The 23,769-nt window shown below is 39.7% G+C and overlaps 1 protein-coding gene across 1 annotated transcript; it reads right to left on the bottom strand.

Annotated features, from left to right (window-relative positions):
* Nucleotides 1-8,768: 8,768 nt before the first annotated feature.
* Nucleotides 8,769-13,997, bottom strand: LOC134198338 (uncharacterized). The gene is made up of 4 exons (XM_062667710.1): nt 13,955-13,997; nt 10,262-12,466; nt 9,923-10,198; nt 8,769-9,250 (listed from the first exon to the last, which is right to left on the bottom strand). Exons 1-4 carry the CDS (start codon nt 13,995-13,997, stop codon nt 8,880-8,882), a joined length of 2,895 nt encoding a protein of 964 aa, XP_062523694.1. The 3' UTR covers nt 8,769-8,879.
* Nucleotides 13,998-23,769: the final 9,772 nt, after the last annotated feature.

The following is a 23,769-nucleotide window of genomic DNA, read 5'->3' as shown; positions in this document are numbered from 1 at the left end:
CTGTCTTTGCAGCTGTCTGTCTGTCCCTCTGTATCTTTCCGTGTGTCTGTCTGTCTGTCAATGTGTGTGTGTGTGTGTGTGTGTGTGTGTGTGTGTGTGTGTGTGTGTGCCTGTCTGTCTGTCTGTCTGTCTGTCTGTCTGTCTTTCATAATAAATTATTAAATTTGATTAATTGCTATGACAATGAATGTACCGTCCAAAATTGTTGACGCATTGTTGTTTTGATTTGTACTGATAGCGACAGTCAAGTTGGGGTCAATCATCCTCCACATTTTCATACGACAACACAGCACTGGCATTATGAGATGCCTACAGAAATGATTACAACTGAAACAACACTGCATAAAATATAAATATTAATTGGTAGTAAATAAATATATAAAATATAATATAAATAATTAAATATAAAATAAAATATTTTTATTAAAATATAAATATAAATTTTTTATTAGAAAATAAATTTAAATAAATAAAATTAATAATTTAGATAATTTATTAAATATTTTTTAAAACTAAAAAATATTTAAAGTTAATAATAAATATAACTAATTAATTAATTATAAATATAAATAATTAATTATATAATAAAATATTTAAAAAATATATATTTTTAAAATAAAAATATAGATATTTTAAATAAACATATAAATAATTAATTATTAAATATAACAAAAATATAAATACTAAAGTTTTTAAATAAAGATTTAAAATATAAATAATAAATATAAAATATTTTAAAATAAGAATGTAAATAATTTTATTATTAAATAATATAACTATATAAGCAATTAGTTATTAAATAAAACAAACTTAATTATTAAATAAATATTTTAAAATAAAAAATTAATTATTTATTACAATACCTTAAATTTAACATTGAAATAATAAATTATGAAGTGCAATGTTTTAAATTAAATATAAACAATTAATTATTAATTACATAAATATTTAAAAATATAACATATCTATAAATAATTACTTAATAAAAAATTTTAAAACAAAAATACAAATATAATTATAACTAATTATTGAATAAAATATTTTGAAGATCCGGATGTGGAGGGTTGACCTCGTTGCAAGTGCAGCTAGTTGATGCAGTAGAAGACGCCGAATGGTTGCAGTGTCGGATGCCATTTGTCTCTGACTCTGTACTGAGTGTTCTCGACCCACCAATCTGCTCAGTGCAACTTCTCGTTGTCTGTGTGTACAGTGCGTGGGCGTGACCAAAATGGTCGAGTTGAATGCGAATGAGTCTCGCTCTCAAATAACGTAGGATCTTCGATTGTGAGCAGATCGTCTGTTGTTGGAAGAGCGTAGGACGTTGCCAAAGAGCAACATAAGAGAACAACAGAAATTGACCTCATTGCCTCGATGTCCAGACATGTGTTACTTACAGGGCGCGAATTATTTTTAGGCTATGTTGAGCACATCCCGGTTTACAATTCCGGTTAAATCGAACTTGCGCGTGCACGGTGGATAATTCACTGTGCACGCATGGCACGCGCTCGTGTGAATCATGACTAAGTGTGTTGCTAGGCTAACAGGTCGTATGACTTGCGCTTTGTCTGCGAGCAGTTATCGCAGTGGGCGAGCCGCAGTGGTTATGGAAAAGAGAGGCTGGAGAACCAATAGCTTTATATAGGGGGATTGTTAGTTGCTACACTCGGTTTTCTTTGAATAAATCGACTTTCTCGAGAAACTGTTGGTTCCAGGAAATTTTTACGTGATGCAGTGATCATCATACAAAATGGCAAAGGTTTGTACATTTTGTTAATTAATATTAATTAATTAATTAATTAATTAGAATAAAATATGAATTAAAGTTAAAGTACATAGATTTAGGTATTTAGGTTAGTATTTTGTTTAGAAATTAATTTATAAAGTTTGATGTTTAATTTCAATCTAAATGTGAGCTAGTAAATTTATAGTAAATTTATAGTAAATTTATAGTAAATTTATAAATATTACCAGTACCTGTACAGTAGAAGGCAATAGTATCACTGTGGTCCCAATGACATTAATTTATGATTGGTTGATATTTACAGGTGGTAGTCTACATGCATTTTAAGTATTTGTTACAGACCATACAAGATAAATGAGGCTACACAATACTTTTGATTGGATAGAAGCAACATTGATAAATGATTACCAGTAGCGTACATACATCCACAAATGTTTGTATGCACTTATTTTGTATATTTTGTACATTTCTGCCATTCAACACTGTCTCTGCTGGCTCAAATGGCGTAAGAATAACATACTGCTGAACTACAAGCAGTTTGTAAAAGATTGGTCAGATTTTTCTTATTATTAGATGGTGACACATTAGTTGTATGAAGCAAGGACAGAAAGGAGTTTCATGACAGTTATGCAATTGAAGTGTGTTAAAGCCTTCATCGTATAGTAATTAAGCTGCATGTTTTATACATACTTACATGCATGCAAGCATACATGCATACATACATGCCCTGTGTGTGCACGTGTGTGTGTGTGTGAGTGTGTGTGTGTGTGTGTGTGTGTGTGTGTGTGTGTGTGTGTGTGTGTGTGTGTGTCTGTGTGTGTGTGTGTGTGTGTGTGTGTGTGTGTGTGTGTGTGTCTGTGTGTGTGTGTGTGTGTGTGTGTGTGTGTGTGTGTGTGTGTGTGTGTGTGTGTGTGTGTGTGTGTGTGTGTGTGTGTGTGTGTGTGTGTGTGTGTGTTGTATTGTATTTTGTTGTCAAGTGTACATGTGTTCCTACCGTTGCCAGCATTATTTTTAAAGCGTATTGGGCCAATACACATTGAAACGGTGATGCAATACACCTAACAACACCTGTGTGTTGTAGTGGTACGGACACTTTTCATTGTTTTCTGTTCCTCCCTTGGGGAGTTGTCACGTCAATCAATCAAAGACACACGTCACTTCACAGGTCGATTACATCTGAGTACAGTCACATACATAAACCCCAAAGTGGAAAATCATTCATATTTGGTACTTTATACCTCAATATGTTTGTTAATAGATTGTGGCAAGAGAGACGTAGCATGCAAGAGAGGCAACATGCAATAAAAGACTTAGAACATGGAGTGATCGCCAGTACCACAATGTTCTTCTCGACTACTCGGACTTCCCTCAACAATTAGCCTCGGCTAGTTATTCTCAGCAAGCCCTTGAGTCTGAGGGAATATTTGTGATACTGTCTCACCGATCATGTTCTAACTCATATATATTGTATTGTATTGTTGTGTGTGAATTTGTTTTTGTGTTTGTGTCTGTCTATCTGTTTGTGTGCGTGCAAGGAAACGTTCACTAGTTGGGCATTACTGACTTTCAGTTCATGTTAGAACCAGCATCAATTACAGGCAAGTCACTGCCACTGAATTCAAATATAGATTCAGGGGTTTTCCCAGGAATTAATAACAGCGTGGCATTTTATTAATATTAATTAGCCAGTGAGATCTTATCGTAGACAGAAGAAGTAACTTTAATTAATAAATGATTGTGAGACTTATTGTGTCGCACTGACATAAATGTCATAATAGCGTGGTAGGAACACATGCCACATGGATAGTCACTAGGTCAAGGTGATATGCATTACTGTCTTTTAGCACAACACAACAAATTCATAGGAGCGTCTGGTGGGTACAGATCTTTGCTAACAGTATCCAGCCTAAAGCCACTGTAGGATATGAAGACATGTCACACCTGCTTGAAGACCTGAACTGATTGGAATGCTGTCAGAGTATGAACTTATCATGGGATGTACTGTTGTAGTCAGAGGTGATAAGAGATCTTGTACAGCTTACTATGCATACTAGTAGTCCTGTGAGTAACTACTGTGAAATGTTATATTGTTATTCCAGTTCATTGGTTACACTCTGTAAATCGATCTGTTAGCGTACACTAAACAAGAATGATAAAGACCTCACACATAGTAAACGGTTACCTCAAATGAGGGTTGACAATGAAAGCAAAAGTTACTTGACTACACAACACGTAATTATCTGCCCAAATCTACTTGACGCGTGACAGACTTGTAACCCTGTAGATAATTGGATGCTGTTCTGCCGTCAAGTAATTACGCTTTGGGAAGATAAAATTACGCGCTGTTGCCGTCAAGTAACTTTTTATCATTCCTTATCAACCATCATTTGAGATACAGACATCACCACAGCGCCATCACCACAGCTCGGCGCGGTGCCTCGGCGCTGCGCTATAGGGAAACCCCTGAGATTGACTATTCATTTTTATTCCAACTTGAGTTTACACATTGGCTTTGATATGGTTGATAGCACTTACATTAGTGTGCTTGTGATCTGCAACACGTTTATTGTCACATAATTCTTACTGACATTTAGACAGTGTGCTTAACAACGTAAAAGGTAACATAGCTTTCATAAAAGCAACAGCCGAAGGCAACAAAGTCACAGTTCATTAATTAAACCAGTCTGACCAGCGAGTGTGGCCCTGCAAGGGCAAATGGGAAGACTATTCTATCTGATTTAGTAGCAAAATTTGTAATTAATCTATTTATATTTCAAAGCTTTAGCTGTGAAGCAATTTTCTTTTCTTTGTGCATGGCTCTGAACTCATGAATACCACCAAGGTCAAATGCTCCAAAGAGGAAGCCTGCAGGGTAGCATTTGTCAGAATTCTCTTCATGTAACTCAACAGAGTAGTATATATACTCAGACGTCTGCAGGCTGTCTCGCTCGGCATCATTACTCTACGCTGAGGATCAGGGAGCTGCAGATTCTTATAATTATTAGACACAGATATGATAGTCCCTTGTTCTGGACTGATCTTTGGCCAAACTAGTGTTGTACATTTGCTTCTGGTGAACTCTCGAACAGACTGTGATCTGCGATATATTACTAGTGAGAGGGATAAAGAAGAAACCATCGCGCACAAAGTACCTCTTCATGGACATGTCATGCAAAGACCAGTCAGAAACGGCGCCACATTTACAGACGGGACACTGCCCACGTTCAAACGTTCGAATGACATGTGCAATTGAGTCACGAGAGTTTTATCCCGTCTAAATATAGCGAATTCTGAAATGTTGGATCCATTCAATGTTTTTGAAAATGGTTATATTTAGATGTCACAAGCGGAGTCCAACTCCAAATTGCATTACAATGTTGTAAACTTGCTTAGTTGAGCATTTGTGCCTACTTTTGCATTGTTGTCTAGCAGAAAATCTTTTGAAGAAAGACCAGATCGAGACTAATATTGAGACTATTTCTGAATTTGTGAAACCCGGTACAAAAACCGAGGTACAAATGCTTTCATATATGCACAGTCACTCAATCACTGCTATATTTAACTGCTTTTGTTTCCACTTTTTAGAGGACCGGGATGCAACAAGCATTATGTCAGGTGCGGGCAAGACTTGCAGGCAAGACATAAGACCAATTACAAATGTTAGCCATTGTTGTTAACAATAGGACTGTAGAACTTCTGCGTAAGTGTTTTTAATGGGTCGGTTCTAAGAATCTTTCTACATGTGTTCTAGTGGATCTCCCAGTCAGTTCAACATGCTCTCTTTTATTGAATCTATTTATTAATTATCAAGTCTATTGGAAGACATTGGTAAATGTGAATAGTATAAATGTAATGCTGATGTATACATTGCACATTATGCAGCAAGCAGTCTTGGAGTCTAAATCTACTTTCATCAATCTAGCTATGTCTGGAACTTGGAACCCTGGCCAGCACTTCAGCAGTTACAGCTTCTAGATCTGGTGCAAATATTGCATGCAGAGTGGTCGTGTACAGAGGTACGAGCAGACCTCCATTAGATGTCGGTCAGTTCATTTGGCTCCCCTCCCCCCTTCTCCGAACTCACATAGGGACATGTCTGCAACTGCTGTTCTATTCATTAGTTCATGTGTTGTTAGTGGGAGATATTTGCTTACCGTAACACATGACATTACCCAATTGCAGAGTGGAAAATGTATTTCAGGTTTGAACACCTGTAACCTCTCTTACTGAGAACAGCAACTAGTTTCATAATTTACAAGCAATGCCTAGGAGTATCTGTTGAAGTTTCTGTTGTACGGCTATCATGTAGATGATGATATAGACTCTAAGAGTATCAGGTTTTTGACACACAAATGTACCTACATGTATCTACAGTACCCTCCCTGCACCATTCATTTCCTCAACCGTACAGAAACCGATGCAATGTTCGAAGAATAGCAGACTATATGTACTTTTAAAACTTGACAACAATAAATTGAACTGGTATAACACTATCCCGGCTTCTATAACTAATAGTCAAAACCTGAAATGCAATTTCTTTGGCTTCACGCATTGCTGCAAACTCATGAATCCCGTGATTGTCGTAAATTCCAGAAAGGAAGCCTGCAGCGTAGGTGTTGCTTTGATTTGTCTGATGGTGACTCAGTAGTTCGCGAGTTGGCTAGATAGGTTTCTACAAGCTGACTCGCCAGTCATCATCGTGCTTGTGTGTAGAATACTGAACTGGGTCGTTACAGAGACGTTGACGATCATTCCTCTTTCTGTATTGACATTTGAAAAGTCAAATGCAGCACAGTCTCGTCTGTTCAGAAGATTAATGGTTCTCTATGCAAATGTACAATATTAATTCATGAACAGAAGCAATTCAAAGCTGTACCTGTTGATGCCTACTTCCCTTTTGCAGAACGAATCTAAAACATGAGGCAGTTTTGAAGTCATACTACAACAGACGCTGACTGTCAGGTTCGAAACTCTGTCGCTCACACAGATGTTCACGCGATTTGTGCACGTGAATTGCCTACAATGCACGTGAATTGTCTAATGTGCACGTGTAATATATATCCGGGGAGGAGGAAGATTGACATCCGGGATGTGCCTCAACCTTGCCCAAATTACACACACACACACACACACACACACACACACACACACACACACACACACACACACACACACACACACACACATACACACACACACACACACACACACACACACACACACACACACACACACATACACACACACACACACACACACACACACACACACACACACACACACACACACACACACACACACACACACGTGCGCACGCACACAGTGTATGCATGCATGTATGTATGTATGTAAGCACGTATGTGTGTAGAGTATGTATGGAAGACTTGATAAACAGCTTACCATACGATGTAGGCTTTACAACACTTGAAATTGCATCAAGAGGAGATATGTCATGAGACTCCTTTCTGTCTCTGGAGCTCGTTTCATCGTCTAACGTTTCAACATCTAATAAGAAAAACCTGACCAATCTTTTACAAACTGCTTGTAGATCAGCAATTTGATATTCTTACACCATTTGGGCTAGAACTATAAGAAGAGACAGTGTTAACTAAATGGCAATAATTACTGTATGAATATTTCACACTGTGCTCCAACTCCAAGCATTTCCTGCATATGCCGACTAGGAGAGTTCAGGACCACATTGTCAATACTACTGGAAATTTCGATCATCAGGAGTTTCCAACTGTCGCCATGTCACCAAATTTGGTGACAAAGCCAACTATCTGGCAACAAGCTTACGTGACTAAGATATTGGTAACAGAGACCTTAGTCCTTATTTCTTTAACAACTTGAAATTGGAAAGCTTGAATGGTCACGTGAATATTAAAACATCCTGGTTACTTGTATTGGGCACAAATAACTGATCGCTTGGCAAAATAAAAATTACAGTTGGACAGACCTGTTTCATGAAAACATCTAAAGATTTGAAAAGAAAGAGTATTCACATGCATTTCAATTTTGAACAACTTTAGACAGTGCCTGTTACGTTATAACAGTGATATGAGTGTGTACTGTAACACTGGCAGTGTCCGACAAATTGGTAGCACAGGCGCCCAGGACAACCAATTTTTTAAGAACAACTGAATAATTGGTGTGTAGTTGCCTAGGGACAACCAAGGTAGTGCAATGGATCTGCTTCACGTGGTGATGCAAAATGGCACTTCAGTCTACTGTAACCGCTACATCTAAATCAATAATAACGTGTCGCAAGAAGACAGCAAGTGCCAAATGCCAAACAAGACAAATGCCAAACGAGACAAAAATGCCAAACTAGGCGTATCAAGCTACTAAATGGTGTGATCGAGTGTGCTACTTCGGTACATGTATCAGATGACCAAACACATTCTTGCTTCGCGTATGCACGCGTGGACCACGCGTGCACGTCAATTATCCAACATTCACGTGCAAGTCCAATCTATCCGGGATGTGCCCCAACCGAGCCAAAAAATAATTCGCAAGATCAAAGAAACCTCACCAGACATTTCCCTCGCGCGGCATGACACTTATTGTCTTGTGGGTTCGCTCTGTTGGAACAACTAATAATGAACCAAATATTTCTTATTGCTTTGATCTACAGGTTGCATGTACGTTTTCACTCACCCGTGAATGCTGCAGCACTAGCTTGCAACTTATGCAGAATCTAGTCTTGAACTATTAATAGGATGGAAATGGGAAGGGCATGGTGGAAGACATAGACAATCATAATGCTGACTGTCTCTAAAATTTTAAGACCATCCAGTGTGTGGTACAAATCACAAGTTGACAACATCGTAGTAATGGCTATTAGAGCAGGAAATAGAAGGCCAATCAAACTCACTCTTGGTGACATATAGAAGTTTAGTTGTGTTTACTCTACTGCTCTAGTAAGTTGGATATTCACATGAAATCACTATCTATAGGTAACTCTGTCTGTCTTGATGTTGTGTCACGATCACATTTGAGTTACTGTCATCACAACTCAATTACAACTTTGATATCTTTATTCAAGACGTGCATGCGGTAACTATACTGTAAAAACTTCTGTAGCTACAAGCTTCAAATCAAAAAACACTTTGATGTCTTGGCAGGCACACGTTGTCTACTGCATGATCGTTTTAACGTAATCTACCAAGTCTGCGCCAAATAAGGAGTTTGCTTGCGCTTTCTTGTCCATTCTCACGAATGTTTCAATAATTAAACGACATGTAGCTCCTCTGTCTACATCATCGGTCCAATCATCTAGCATTCGATGAGCTTGCCCAAACAATGAAAATCTGTTTTGCTGTTCTATTACATTGACTGTTGATGAGGTAAACTTGCTTGGAGCAAGCAGTGCTGCAAAGTCCTTCCAATAACCAGATATCTCACGAGCTACATCAACTAGACGTTTTCCACTCAATTTGCAGTCAGTCCTCTGCTGTATTTCTGCAGAAGCAGATTTTGGATGACATGCTACTGAAACACCTGAAACTAAAGAAATCGATGACAATTAGTAAACAAATTTCTAATCAATGAAACTATATCATCTATATGAAACTGTGTTGATATCTTAAATTATTTCTATTTGCATTTGTAAACAAGATGCAACCTCAGCAGTTCAATAAAATATTACTAACTAAAAGGAAACTACAATCATGAATAATGTGTGAAAGATGTCTTCTTCGTTCTTTTATTGCAATGTACAGGATAGTCACCTCGGATACTTACTAGATATTTTGTGAAGATCATACAATGATTATAACTATAAGTCTTTCAACGTGTGTGGCAGGTCTATAAACCACAAGACTGTTCCAATCAGGACTTGGCAAGAATTAATACAAAGAGCACGATTTAAAGACTCGACTTGCTGCTATTGATTTTACAAAGCAACATATCATGATCAATTTAGTCACTTAACAAGTTAAAACAAGACTATCAATATCTCTAAAATACTTTCCTTCTAAAAATAATTTTCCTCACGGATAACTCCCTCTGTCCCCTAATTCCCTGACTAAAAATTACCTAGAAATAATTGTCATGGGAATACGGTATTTAATTTGATCAAAGTTTTATTCAATTTCATTACAATATAGCACATTACATGTGCAATCCCTTAAGCAAACTCACTTCATAAAAGCTTATCATTACAAATTGGGTTCTCACCTGCCAGTTGATCTTTTACTGCCGTAATGATTGGCTGGGGAATACACTGACATGCTGCTAGAAGTTGTTTGGCTGCTTCATCTCGTCCTACTTCTTGTGCTTTTGCTTCAAACAAAGCCTTCAACTTGTCAGTACCAAGAGAGAAGACATTTGTATTCTCATTGGCTTTGCTCATTGTAAATCCCAACTTCAAACCAACAGAGAGCCAACGATCATGACCCTGCTGTAATACAGCAGACAGAATCACATCTGGATCATAAACACTGTCAGCAGCAACTGTGCAAAACACAATAAAAACAAGTCAATCTACAAAATTGATTATACTGCTGTACGTGGTACCTTCAACAGTATGACTAGTAGACGTGTTATCAAACCACAAATCAAGTTTAGCAGGAGCATCAATGGTTTCGTGCTCTTTGTCCAGCAGAATATCATCTTCTGGATATTCATCCAATGAAGCCAGTCGGTTTGGATCAAATTCGTCTGGAGCTTCATCAACAGCACCATGAACACAGACATCAAACTGAAAGCCATCCATTCCTCGTGCCTTTGCATGTGTGAGTTGTTCTATTAGAGTCACTCGCACACCGTCACACAGTGGACAAAGCTCTTCATCTGCAGGTAGTTTTTTGCGACTTGATGGAGAGCAGACGGTAACAATGACAGCCTTTACAGTGTAAACCAACTCCAGATTTACATCCTTGTGAAGATGAAGTATCACCTGGTTTCTACTGAGCTGTGGCTTTTTTGGGTACTTGCTGACCATGCGGGTCACAAGACGGTAAAATAGAGGCTTGAGAAAAGCATTGAAACCTCTGGGAATAAAGAACAAAGGTGGAGGCGATGTAGAAGAGCAGAATGCTGATTGGTAGGCAAAAGGGGTCTTGATGACTTCTTTGATGACCATAGAGGGTACAAAAAAGTTCTGACCTTGTTGGACTTTGACATCTGGAGCAATTGAACGAGCGGCCAAGTATGCCCCTGAAATGATATTAAACAGTTGCAGAAGAATAAGGATCACAGCGTAGTTTGCTTCGTCTACTCCTGCCTTCTCCATCAGATACTTGGCAAGATTCCATGACATGATCCCTTCTTGATGAAGCTTTTTGAGATCATTCCAAAACTCAGGAGGAATTCTTGAACGATCCAGAACTGTGACAAAGATGACCAACACATCAGCAACCCACTGAATGTTGGGAAGCACTTTCTTATTGAGCCCGGCAACATTGTGATAGAATGCAATGCTTCCATGGCTGCAAAGATATCGCAGAGCTTGTCTGCATTCCTCATCTAATGAGATATCACACACCCTGGCAGCTAATTGGGAGACATTCTGCAGATCAAGAACTTTGTGCTTTCTCATTCTCAACAGACCCAGACCCTTATCTAGCATGGCCCATGGTAATGGAATCTTCTCTTCTTCATCCCAGTATTCACGAGCCATTTCAACGATCATTTTCTTGACCAAGACGATCGTTGGATCGGGATTGCCTGTTCCTGACTTTGTGTTGTCAACATGGAACAGCACCTGATCATCACTAAAGGGCACAATGTGATCACCAAAATTCTCTTCAGCGATGATTTCTTGCACTATTTGCTCCTGTCTTGCCATGAAACTTCTACTTTTTGCTTTATCTTTTCTAGAAGCAAACATGAATGTTGCTGGTGCCCTTTTGACACGCCCCTTGCCAAAAAATTTATTGCGTCTTCTGCCAGCAGGAAAGGCAGCAGAGAGGGCAGTGAAGCAGTGGCGTATGACGTCGGCTCTTGTGGTAGCAACATCTCGTGGTTTCTCAATAAAAGTTCCATCTGCAAGACGAAACTTGGATGTGGTCACCTTCTCATCTAGTGGCTTGGAACCATCGATAACCACAAAACAAGCTGTACATTGATACTCATTATCAGCCATAAGTGCAGCATGTGTGGAGAGGAATTGATCTTGACCTCCTCTGTCCATCATTGTCACATTGATCATTTCTTCAAATTTGCGCATCTCCTCCTTATTCTCCTCCATGAGATTAATGGCCTCATCTACATTTCGATCAATTTCTTTAGCAAGTTTGAAATCCTCGTATCCTACTGGATCACTCCTAGCTTCAGCATACATTGACTTCAAACCGCTTGCTTTTGCATTCACATTTGCCTTCAAATCAGATTCTGTAGAACTTGCTTGTGGGCTCTGCTCTTGCTCGTCTGGTTTTGCTGTGCTGGACTGTTGTTCCTTGTCATGAACAACAAATTCTCTTGCAAACAGCTTGCTGAGATGCTCTTGTCTCTCCTGTTCACTTTTCAATTCTTTCCAGTCGGTGCCGTGTCCAACTGCTTGTGAGATCATCATCTTCACCTTTACTCCCTCCGTGCTCTCCTGACCTTCAACAAATGGTTTGTCTGTCATTGAAGCTTCCAGGCATGACTTGCCCGCATCTTCCTCTCCCATACAGTCAATGAACACCGTGTTGCCTGGCACTTTGCCTTTTTTGCATGCTTGATCAAAATGAGCTTTTTCTTCAGGACCCAAACGGTCAACAACAGAAGGAGTTGAAGCTACAACAATATTATTACGTTAAATGAGCAGATTATTAAAAATAAATTAGAAAATAATCATTGAATAGTAGGATAGTAGAACACACGCTTGCAATAATAAACTTCAACTGTATATTCTGGACATGTACACACACACACACACGCGCGCGCGCACACACACGCACGCACACACACACACACACACACACACACACACACACACGAACATAGAAGTTGGCCATCTTTTACGATGATGCCCGCTGTCTTTTAGACTATGGCAACAAATAAGGTCTAAAGGAATGAGTCATTTCAATCTGTTATACGGCATTGTATCACATTTGTGACGTGCCATGTGTTGAGATCTTCTGAATGATCTTGCAATTACAAGTGTTGCAGATGTAAAATAATATTGTTGTGCAAATGACTGACTTGGATTGAGAGTCACATTGTTGAAATGTTTAAATGTAGTGCAGGTGTTACTCTATAAGCAGAAATCTCTGGCTATCTAAAACCAATTCTTTACAAACACATACAAACACAAATAATAATAATAATCATATTATTTATTAAACACACATAAACCAACCTAACCTAAACATCAGGAGCCGCCTCTCAGAGGTCACGCACCTAGCCATTAAACTGGGCCTTATGTGCTACTCAGAGAACACTGGGCCTGCTGTGATGTGAGCACCCGAAGTCTCACAAGTACTCCAGTGTCTAATGTCATGTCACAGCAGATGGTCTCTTAGGTCCACAGTCAATGACATACACACACACACACACACACACACACACACACACACACACACACACACACACACACACACACACACACACACACACGCACACACACAAACTGGAAGACATGGTGTATTTGAAAAATGCAGCACTAGGTTAAGTATATGTTGACAGCAATGTATAGCTAACAATTAAAGCAGCAATCAAATTCTTACTACTGAAAGACATTGCGTATTAACTACTGCTACTTAAGAGACCGACAAGTAGCCATTAGCAATAGCTACTGCAACGCTACCGTTAATGCTGTTGCTGAATTGTCTTGCACGACATCGTCTAACGTCTAAGACAGGTAACTGCCAAATAGACGTCTGATCCAGTGAATAGAAGACCCATAAGATGTGTCTCTTTTGTCAGCCAGCAACGAAGCAAGTCTCTTCAGGAAAGTAGACATTCATGGTTTTATTTTTCCTCCAGTACAACATAAAACAATTAGAGTAAAGGAGGCATGTTCTATTCTTGTGACTCGTTGTTCATACTTGCGTCACTTCTCTTGCTCATGTCGTCGGTACCATGATTCTAGTGACAATGACTGGTATGTTAGAAAGTTTGGGTTGAATAAAAGAACATCAAAGTAAGTTTTATTTAAACCATCCACCTCCTACTCCAAAGGCTACAATGTCTAATCATGCCTCGTCTTCTTTAATAGAGGAGCAACCAGACGCAGTTTCTCAGGTCAAAGGCTGTACAGTGAGCTCAGTCAAGACATCATACCTGATTTCATCCAATAATTGTCCAAAGAAGTATTAAACTTCATTGTGTCGTATTGATATAAATCCACCTTTATGGCAATTCACAGCAATATCAACAGTAAAGGAAGCAGCAAAAGGACAAAGCTCACTCAGACATTGAAGACGCCATCCATTCCTGAGCTGAATTGCATCTTGGAAAGCAGATTTATTGAGGAAGAACCCGTGTTCGACTAAAGGAAGTACAGTCAACAAACTGGATGCACGTTTTCTTGAGCAAGTTCATCGGATCTTTTCAGATTTGAAGGTAAACCATTCAGCAGTATATCAGCTTTTGCTTTGTTTGCATGTTGTTTTCAATCTTTGATTGTTTGTCTTTATCGAATTTTGTTGGTGACTGACATCAAACAGGTCGAACTGCTGCCGAAGAAAGTGCTCAACAAGCGGTGTAAATATCTTTCAATTCCTATTGCATTTAATTCTTTGAATTTTTATCCTAACATTCAATATAAATGGTTTGCATACAATCAATTTCAATCCTTACTTGATAATTAACTCAACCCAACAATATCAAAACACCTACTTGGTGTTGTCGCACACCAGTGACAGGATTACGATGAAGAAAATAAATGTTGTCTTGTTTGATGTTTGGCCTCTTTGTCTACTGCTGTTGCTACATGGCTGTTGTTATTAGGAATACAATTTTTATACAAAGATATTTGGATATCATTGAATTCCAATTTAACCAATTCAGTTATATCTTTAAAATATGAAACTCTGTCACCATTAATGTAGGGTTTGGTGTTCCAAGACCGCCAAGCCAAGCAGGATAGGCCATCAGGTGTCTGATAACATCTCTTGAACTGCTGCAAACGGTGAGAGCTGAAATGAGTGTGTTTCTGATGCTTGCTTCCAATGGCTATAATGTCTCAGAGGTGAATTGGCTTGACCTGAGAGCATAAGTCATTTTCCTTGAAGTCCATGCAGAGTAGGCAACATTTGGCTGAGACTTGACGATTAACGCAAGCTTTTCAATGTGGTCAATCCAATAATTGACTTTTGTTTGCTGGAAGCTTTGGCAGATCCCAGTAATTCTCAGAGGTAACATCGACCAGAGGTTGTGATGTTGATGTTTGTGTTCCAAAAATATCACAAGCCTTGTCTTCAAAATAAAGTTTAACAAGAAACAAGAACTTCTTGCCATTAGGAAAAAAACCAAATTTCCGACACAATTTGTGTAATTGCTTCCACCATTCGAAAGTAGAGTCTATATTTCATTCAACTGCAGCAGCATCAGAATATCAGACTTGTCAACTGCCATCTGTTTGTATTTTTTATGAGTGGCACAGTGGCCAGAGCATACATGGCCATTGCTAAGGGATCTCCCTGAGTAGTTCATCCTTGAGATAAAATTGTTTCACCTCCAACAAAGAGCAAAGATGGTTGGCAGTAGTAATTGACAAGTAGGGTGTCAATTGCAGGGCAGGAACTAGATATGTTACGTAAGGCTGCTGTTTAGGCTGTTGAAAGCGCTTGTAGCGTCAACTAAAGTATGCTATCGACATAGTCATCGTCGTAGATTTTCTGCAATGCGTGCACGGCTGCTTCACGACCTCCTTGTTGTCCAGCACAAAGTTGTATTGCTCTTGTTAATGACTGAATATCACCTCCTACTACTGATAACATGGCCTTTCCAATAACTGTGCAAATGATTTTACAGACACCAATGGGTCGGACGCCTGGATTTTTGTTCAGTGATATTAAATGACAAGCAAAGAAGGCAGCAACTCCCTTTGGATCTACACATTGAGACGACAAATACCTTGCAAATGAAGCAAAAGCATCAAACAAAAGATTGGAAGAGCCCCTGAAACTGTTGCAAAACGCTACAATATAGCAGCGTCCATTCCTCTTGGACCAGCTGATCCAGAAGAACAAAGTGCCATCCTACAAATAAGTGAACAATCTATGGCTCGAAAGAGTATGTCATAGACAGGCTCAGTCTGATCTGAAGAGTTCGTCATGGCATGGCAATGTGCTTGGGAAGAACTGGGTATTCACTACTGCAACTACTGAATGAAATTGTGTATTCGAATAGAGCATACTATGATACATTGCAACAAACTAAATACTGTAGAACATATTATACATAAATAACAATAATACTGCAACCACTAACAGGAAAACAGTAATTCATTGATTAAAAGTGTAATCAAAACATACATCTAGACTATTTGTAAAGCCAATTCCCTGCGCACACAGAAAGTAAGCTAATGGTTGATTACAAGGCTTTTCTGCCAGACCTACAGCCTTGCAATCACTACTCTGCACCCTATCCAGACAATTGCTACACTGAATGAAATATCCTTTTTTCTGAAAGGAGAAATGATAACTTCTTTAAGCAGGTAGTTGTCAATTTGCTTGCTCCACCGGTACATGCAAAGATAAGAGGTGTTAAGGAAGCCATTTCCAATCGCTGCAATCGGTTTTCATATTTCCTCTTTTCTCCTGTTCTTGTTTTCAATAACATGATGTGATACTAGATGTCATAGTATTGACTCTGGAGTAGGATTGAAAACGCGCACGTCAAAGTAGGTTTTTTGGAAACGACTTTGATAGAAACCACAAGCAGAAATGTCCAGGCGTGATTTGTCATTGCTAGTGGTTGTTTGCTTTGGCAGTACCTCTCCATTTAGAGGCTGAAGAGTGGGTTCAGTATGAACATCACAGCAGACATCCGACATCATGCCAACTAAAACGTCTCGCAGCTCGTTAAGTCTGATTATAGAGAAGCCTCCCTTTGCACATGACATTGCGTGGTTGATAGTGAAGATGTGACTCCAAGTACAACTGTCAGGTAGATAAGGTGGTCGCCAGCCATATTGTAAGCATAAAGCATCTCCAAACTCAGATTTGCTGAGTGCAAAAAAAACCATGAGTTTCTATAGGTAGGACTGTAAGCCACAATGAAGCTCATTTTTCTGATGACAAATCCACTGTACGTTTCAAATCATTTGAAAGTTTCAAAGTTAGTGTTTCTGCATCCAGCTTTGTTTCATGCGCTTTGATACGTTTAACTAAATACTTGATTGACTGTAGCTGTTCACAGGCATCTACCAACTCATGACTTTGCTGTACTACGCGATTGATCATAGGTTGTGTAGCTCTCAGTAAGTTCTTGTATTCTTTGTCAAGTAATGCTGGATTGATAGGAAACCACCCAAGTGTGTAGGAAGAGCAAAAAGACTTCTCATTAGATTACCTGTTGGAGGGCGCTTAGTAATGGCGCGGATGAATTCAGAGTCAATTGTGTTTTTCAAAAGATTGATAAATTGAGACAAATGGTCATTGCATGTGGATATGTATGTCCATCGTACAATAACCACATGAGTAAAGGTTGTATATGCAGCTTGTTGATGTATTTCAGCTATCAGTGACAACCGTTCTATTTCTTGTTACTATGATTGTACTTTGCTCTTGAGGAAGTTGCCGCAAAATGTTATTTCTCATACCGCTGCATGCGCCTAAGTAATGGTGGCCATCTGTCGTTATTTGAATTTCCGTGTCATTGTAGATGTTGTGCTCGATTCAAGTGCTGAGGCGTGACTATCAACCATGACTTTGACTGATTCGGATAATAGCCATATTTGGGGGCAATATCAATGATCTGTTGCCGCCACTTTCTGATTGAAGAAAGTCTTCCTCCACTTGCTGCATCATCTGCATACCAAATTTGCTTGCATCCGTTTGTGGTAATTTTTGTGATAAGGGGGACTGTAGCTAGTGTATACATGGCCATTGCCAGAGGGTCTGCTTGTGTCGTCCCTTTCTGTGACAATAAGCGGGTTCACCACCAACCATCAGATAAAACGGGTTTCTTTAGGTTTTGATAAAAATAGAATGAATGGGTGGGCAAAGTCTCGATATGTTCCTCAAGGCTATTTGTCTATTCAAGCTGTTAAATGCATTCGTAGCATCTATAAGTAATTGCTTCCATTTCAGAATCTTCGTAAATAGAGCGTATAGAATGAAAGGTAGCTTCACAACCTAAATTTTGGCCAGCACATAGTTGCATACAACCTGTTGCTTTCAAAACATCCTTTCAAACTATTGAAAGTATGGCCTTGCCAATAATTCTTATTACTATTTCACACACACCAATCAGTCTCACATCCGGCTGTTTGTCTAGAGGAATGAGAAGACATATAAACTACCACTACCACTACCACTACCACCACCACTACCATCACCACTACTACTACTACCACTACTACTACTACTACTACTACTACTGAGAAGATATGGTGTATTTGAAACAATAGCAGACTACTACTACTACTACTACTACTAAGAATTTGTTGACCCAAGAGGAATCCAAGCACTAGTAGATTGTCGACTAATCCCATTGAACAAGTCTCCTGGTCTACGTCCAATTGGTATTGGAGAAACGTTCAGAAGGATCATTGCCAAATCAATAATGTCTATAGTGAAGGATGATGTCTGCTGTTATTCAGGGCCTTTGCAAGTATGTGCTGGTCAAGAAGGAGGATGTGCAGGAGCTGTTCATGCAATGAGAGCAATACTTGAAGATGATGCTACAGACTGTGTTCTGTTGGTAGACGCACGTAATGCGTTCAATGCTTTGAACCGTCGAGTTGCTTTGCACAATGCTCGCATACTATGCCCCATTATTGCAACAGCTTTATTTAACACTTACAGAGTTGACATATTGATGTATGTGATTGGAGAAGAGACTATACAGTCAACTGAAGGTACTACACAGGGTGACCCTCTGGCCATGTCAATGTATGTGATTGGCATTAGTCCACTCATCACCAAAGTTATGGGTACGTGCAAGCAAGTTTGGTTTGCTGATGATGCTACTGGGGCAGCATCCATTAAGAATGTGAGAAAATGGTGGGATGCTATTACAGAGCATGGACCAGAATTTGGCTATTTTGCTAATGCTGACAAAACATGGCTGATCGTGGAAGAGAACAAGCAGGAGCAGGCAAAAGATATTTTTGGAGACACTTCTGTCCAGGTAACAACATCAGGGAAGAGACACCTTGGTGCTGCTCTTGGTAGTTCATCCTTTGTTGAAGAATATCAGCAGAAAGGTAGATAAGTGGGTCGTGCAAATAAAACGATTGTCAGAGATTGCATTAACACAACATGTTGCTTATTCTGCATTTACTCATGGCTTGGCTTGTCAATGGTCATACATATCAACAACTGTCGAAAACATCTCTTCCATGATGCAGCTGCTTGAGGAAGCCATTCGTGATTATTTCATTCCTGCCATAACCGGCCAGCAACATTGTAGCCAAGACGTCAGAGATTTGTTGGCTTTACCTTGTCGACTTGGAGGTATAAACTTGACTAATCCAACTCACACGTCCGATGGTGAGTTCAAGTCTTCTTGTCGTATCACAGCACCATTAGCAGCTCTCATAATACAACAAGAACAGTGCTACAATGTGGCTGTCGAAGCTGTTCAGTAAGAAAAATCTGCTACAAAAATTTGAAAAACCGACTTCTCAGAAACAAGCTTTAGTAGAGATAGAAGCTAATTGCCCAGCATCCATGAAACAATGCGTTGAACTTGCCTCTGAAAAAGGTGCATCAAATTGGCTATCCGTTTTACCGGTTGAAGAACATGGTTTTCATTTGAGCAGAGGAGATTTTCGTGATGCTTTGTGCATGCGCTATGGTTGGATGTTACCAAATCTACCTTCAAAATGTGTCTGTGGATCTGCTTTCAACGTTGACAATGCAATAGTATGTTCTAAAGGTGGCTTTCCGACGCTAAGGCACAATCAAATTAGGGATATAACTGCCGATCTTTTGACTGAAGTGTGTCATGATGTAGCGATAGAACCGATGTTACAACCTCTGACTGGAGAAAAAAAGTTTCAGAAGAAAACAGCGAACATGTCTGACGAGTCTAGACTTGATCTTTCAGCGAGAGGAGTCTAGACAGTGCATTTGTTGATGTAAGGGTATTTTACCCAAACGTGTGCTCCAATAGTCAAGGCTCTTTCAGATCAGCATTCAACATCCATGAATGTGGAAAAAAACGTGAATATGAGCAGCAACTACTGGAAGTGGAACATGCCAGCTTCACTCTGTTGGTTTTTTTCTCTACCGGTGGCATAGGCTCTGAAACTTCCACCTTCTACAAACATCTTGCCAGTTTAATTGCCAACAAAACTGAAAAGGAAATAGTTCAGTGATAGAACTTCTGAGATGTCGGATCAGCTTTTCTCTAATAAGATCTTCTGTATTGTGCATTCGCGGAAGTAAATCAGCCAAGCACAGGCCTCTAAAATGTTATGACATGGACTTAATCAACAGTGAGGCTTGCCTCACTAAGTAGATTGTGACCACCACCAGCACCACCACCGCCACTGCCACCACTACTACCAATGCTACTACTACTACTACTACTACTACTACTGAGAGAACTGGTGTATTTGAACAATCAAACGGCATCTGCTAACAACTACTACTACTATGGTCATACATATCAAGAACTGTCGAAAACATCTCTTCCATGATGCAGCCGCTTGAGGAAGCCATTCGTGATTATTTCATTCCTGCCATAACCGGCCAGCAATATTGTAGCCAAGACGTGAGAGATTTGTTGGCTCTACCTTGTCGACTTGGAGCTTTAAACTTGACTAATCCAACTCACACGTCCGATGTTGAGTTCAAGTCTTCCTGTCGTATCACAGCACCATTAGCAGCTCTCATAATACAACAAGAACAGTGCTACAATGTGGCTGTCGAAGCTGCCCAGAAAGAAAAATCTGCCACAAAATTTGAAAAACCGGCTTCTCAGAAACAAGCTTTAGTAGAAATAGAAGCTAATTGCCCAGCATCTATAAAACGATGCGTTGAACTTGCCTCTGAAAAGGGTGCATCAAATTGGCTATCCATTTTACCGGTTGAAGAACATGGTTTTCATTTGAGCAGAGGAGATTTTCGTGATGCTTTATGCATGCGCTATGGTTGGATGTTACCAAATCTACCTTCAAAATGTGTCTGTGGATCTGCTTTCAACGTTGACCATGCAATGGTATGTTCTAAAGGTGGCTTTTCGACGCTAAGGCACAATGAAATTAGGGATATCACTGCCGATCTTTTGACTGAGGTGTGTCATGATGTAGCGATAAAACCGATGATACAACCTCTGACTGGAGAAAATTTTCAGAAAAAAACATGTCTGACGAGGCTAGACTCGATCTTTCAGCGAGAGGAGTCTGGACAAATGGAGACCATGCATGTTTTGATGTAAGGGTATTTTACCCAAACGCACGCTCCAATAGTCAAGGCTCTTTGAGATCAGCATTCAACATTCATGAGTGTGGAAAAAAACGTGAATATGCGCATCGAGTACTGGAAGTGGAACATGCCAGCTTCACTCTGTTGGTTTTTTCCTCTACCGGTGACATGGGCTCTGAAACTTCCACCTTCTACAAACATCTTGCCAGTTTAATTGCCAACAAAACTGAAAAGAAATATAGTTCAGTGATGAAACTTCTGAGATGTCGGATCAGCTTTTCTCTAATAAGATCTTCTGTTTTGTGCATTCGCGGAAGTAGATCGGCCAAGCACAGGCCTCTAAAATGTCATGACATGGATTTAATCAACAGTGAGGCTTGCCTCACTAAGTAGATTGTGACGTTGACTTAAGTGGGTTTGTTTAATTGAATGGATTGATATAGTGTTGTGTTGAGTGCCGTTGTAGTGGCTTTTGTAGTATGGGCATGACCGGTGGATGCTTTTGCTGAGTGATAAACTACCACTACCACTACTACTACTACTACTACTACTGAGAGAACTGGTGTATTTGAACAATCAAACGGCATCTGCTAACACACTACTACTACTACTACTAATAATAATAATAAAATCTCTACTACTTTTTTCAAAATACTACTACTGTATGTAAAAGCTTCCTCTATAGCAACAAGTTTCTAGGTTGTAACAACTTTGAGATAAACAGTCTTCTATAATCTACTTTCTGCTGCTTCCAGCAGAATGTTGAAGTCCCTTGAGGTTCTGTGAAGCTTGGACCTGCATCCTCGCAAACACATCACGCAGGCCCGAAGGAGTGCAAATGACAGTCGACATCTCAGCCAGTTGATAGTTGTGCTGTACTCGGTGTGGTGCTTTTCCGATAAAAGTGAGGCTAGTCTTTTCAAAAAAATAGACGTCAGTTTACTGCATCCTCCAGTGCATGCTAAAATGATTGGCGTGAACGATGAAAGCTCCACGTCATAGCAGCAGTTATTGCGACTGACTCGAGATCAGATTCATTTGCAAATGCATAAAATAGCCTTGTAAGTTTAGAAACGAAGTGTCCACCAGAGGATCCGTAAGGCACTTGAAATAAATTCCGTTTCCAATGAACGACTTCACGATATGCTTGGTCTATCTGATCTTTTATATCTGCTCCAGGTACACCACCCCAGTTGAAATTAGGAGGCAGTAACACTCTGTACTGAGGGATAGCTGGCAGGTCAATGGCATCATTAGATTGATCTTGAGAAGCTTCATGAAGAACGACTTCTTGTTGTGTGACAGACTGATATGCAGTTCCAGTCTCTGCTGAAATGACTGGAGGAGCTTCCTCTATTTGAACCGGGCTCTTTGAGCTACCTAGCTCCCTGTCGTTCATGCTGACAATTCTGCGTGCTCTTAGAGATGCATTCCTCATTGATTCCACTGTCTCCGCAACAAGTACACTCCTGCTGGGCGAGTGACCTGAGTAATCCAGAGCCGTTCCATAACTAGTAGGAAAAGCGTTACTCGGATTTGTCTGCTGAAGCGGTGTAGAAGCTGTGGACATCTGCTTATCCGAACAAAAAGACTGAGACTGACGTTTTTGTGATGAACATTGTGTCAAATCCTTTTGAAGTGCCTCAGAGTAAGACATAGGTGTCTGAGATCTTCTAGAAACTTCTAAAGATTCACATGTGTCACATACCAGAGTGGTGGTGACAGGTTGATCCATAGGTGTCAAATCCTTTTGAAGTGCCTCAGAGTAAGACATAGGTGTCTGAGATCTTCTAGAAACTTCTAGAGATTCACGTGTGTCACATTCCAGAGTGATGGTGACAGGTTGATCCATAGGTATCTTGTTTGAGGACAGACTATTACAAGAGCCAGAACGAGACACTGATGACTTTGATGCATTCTTTGAATCGTGAGATAAAGGTGACGACTTCCCATTCATGCACCGGCCGTGGTTTCTGGGATTGCAGTTCTTACATTCAACTCCTCGCTTTGCGCAGCGGCAATTCTTGCACCGTCCACTGCTGTTACACCAGCAGCACTTGGTCATGACGTAATTGACCAATATAGAGCGTTTCGAAAGCCAAAGAATACGTCAACTCGAAGAGCGAAATTTGAACCAACCGCCAGACTACACGCATGCGTACTACACTACTACTACTACTACTACTACTACTACTACTAATTGCTACTGCTCTCATCAACACGTACAGGGATTCAATCTCCTTGTTTGTAATTGGTGGTGACATCATTGCATCTTTGGAAGGAACAACACAAGGAGATCCCCTTGCCATGTCAATGTATGCATTGGGTATCTTGCCTCTGATAAATCGAATTGCTGGTTTATGCAAACAGGTGTGGTTCGCTGATGATGCAACTGGTTCAGGAAAGTTAAAGAATGTTCGTCAATGGTGGAGTGCAATCGTTGAACACGGTCCAACCTTTGGTTACCATCCAAATGCCACGAAGACCTGGTTAATTGTAAAAGAGAATTTGATGGAAGAAGGAAGGAAGGTGTTCTGTGATACCAGTGTAAAC

Source organism: Corticium candelabrum, chromosome 2, assembly GCF_963422355.1.
Source record: "Corticium candelabrum chromosome 2, ooCorCand1.1, whole genome shotgun sequence".
NCBI lineage: Eukaryota > Metazoa > Porifera > Homoscleromorpha > Homosclerophorida > Plakinidae > Corticium > Corticium candelabrum.
Note: the sequence above shows the minus strand (reverse complement) of the source record. Positions and strands in the feature narration are given on the sequence as shown.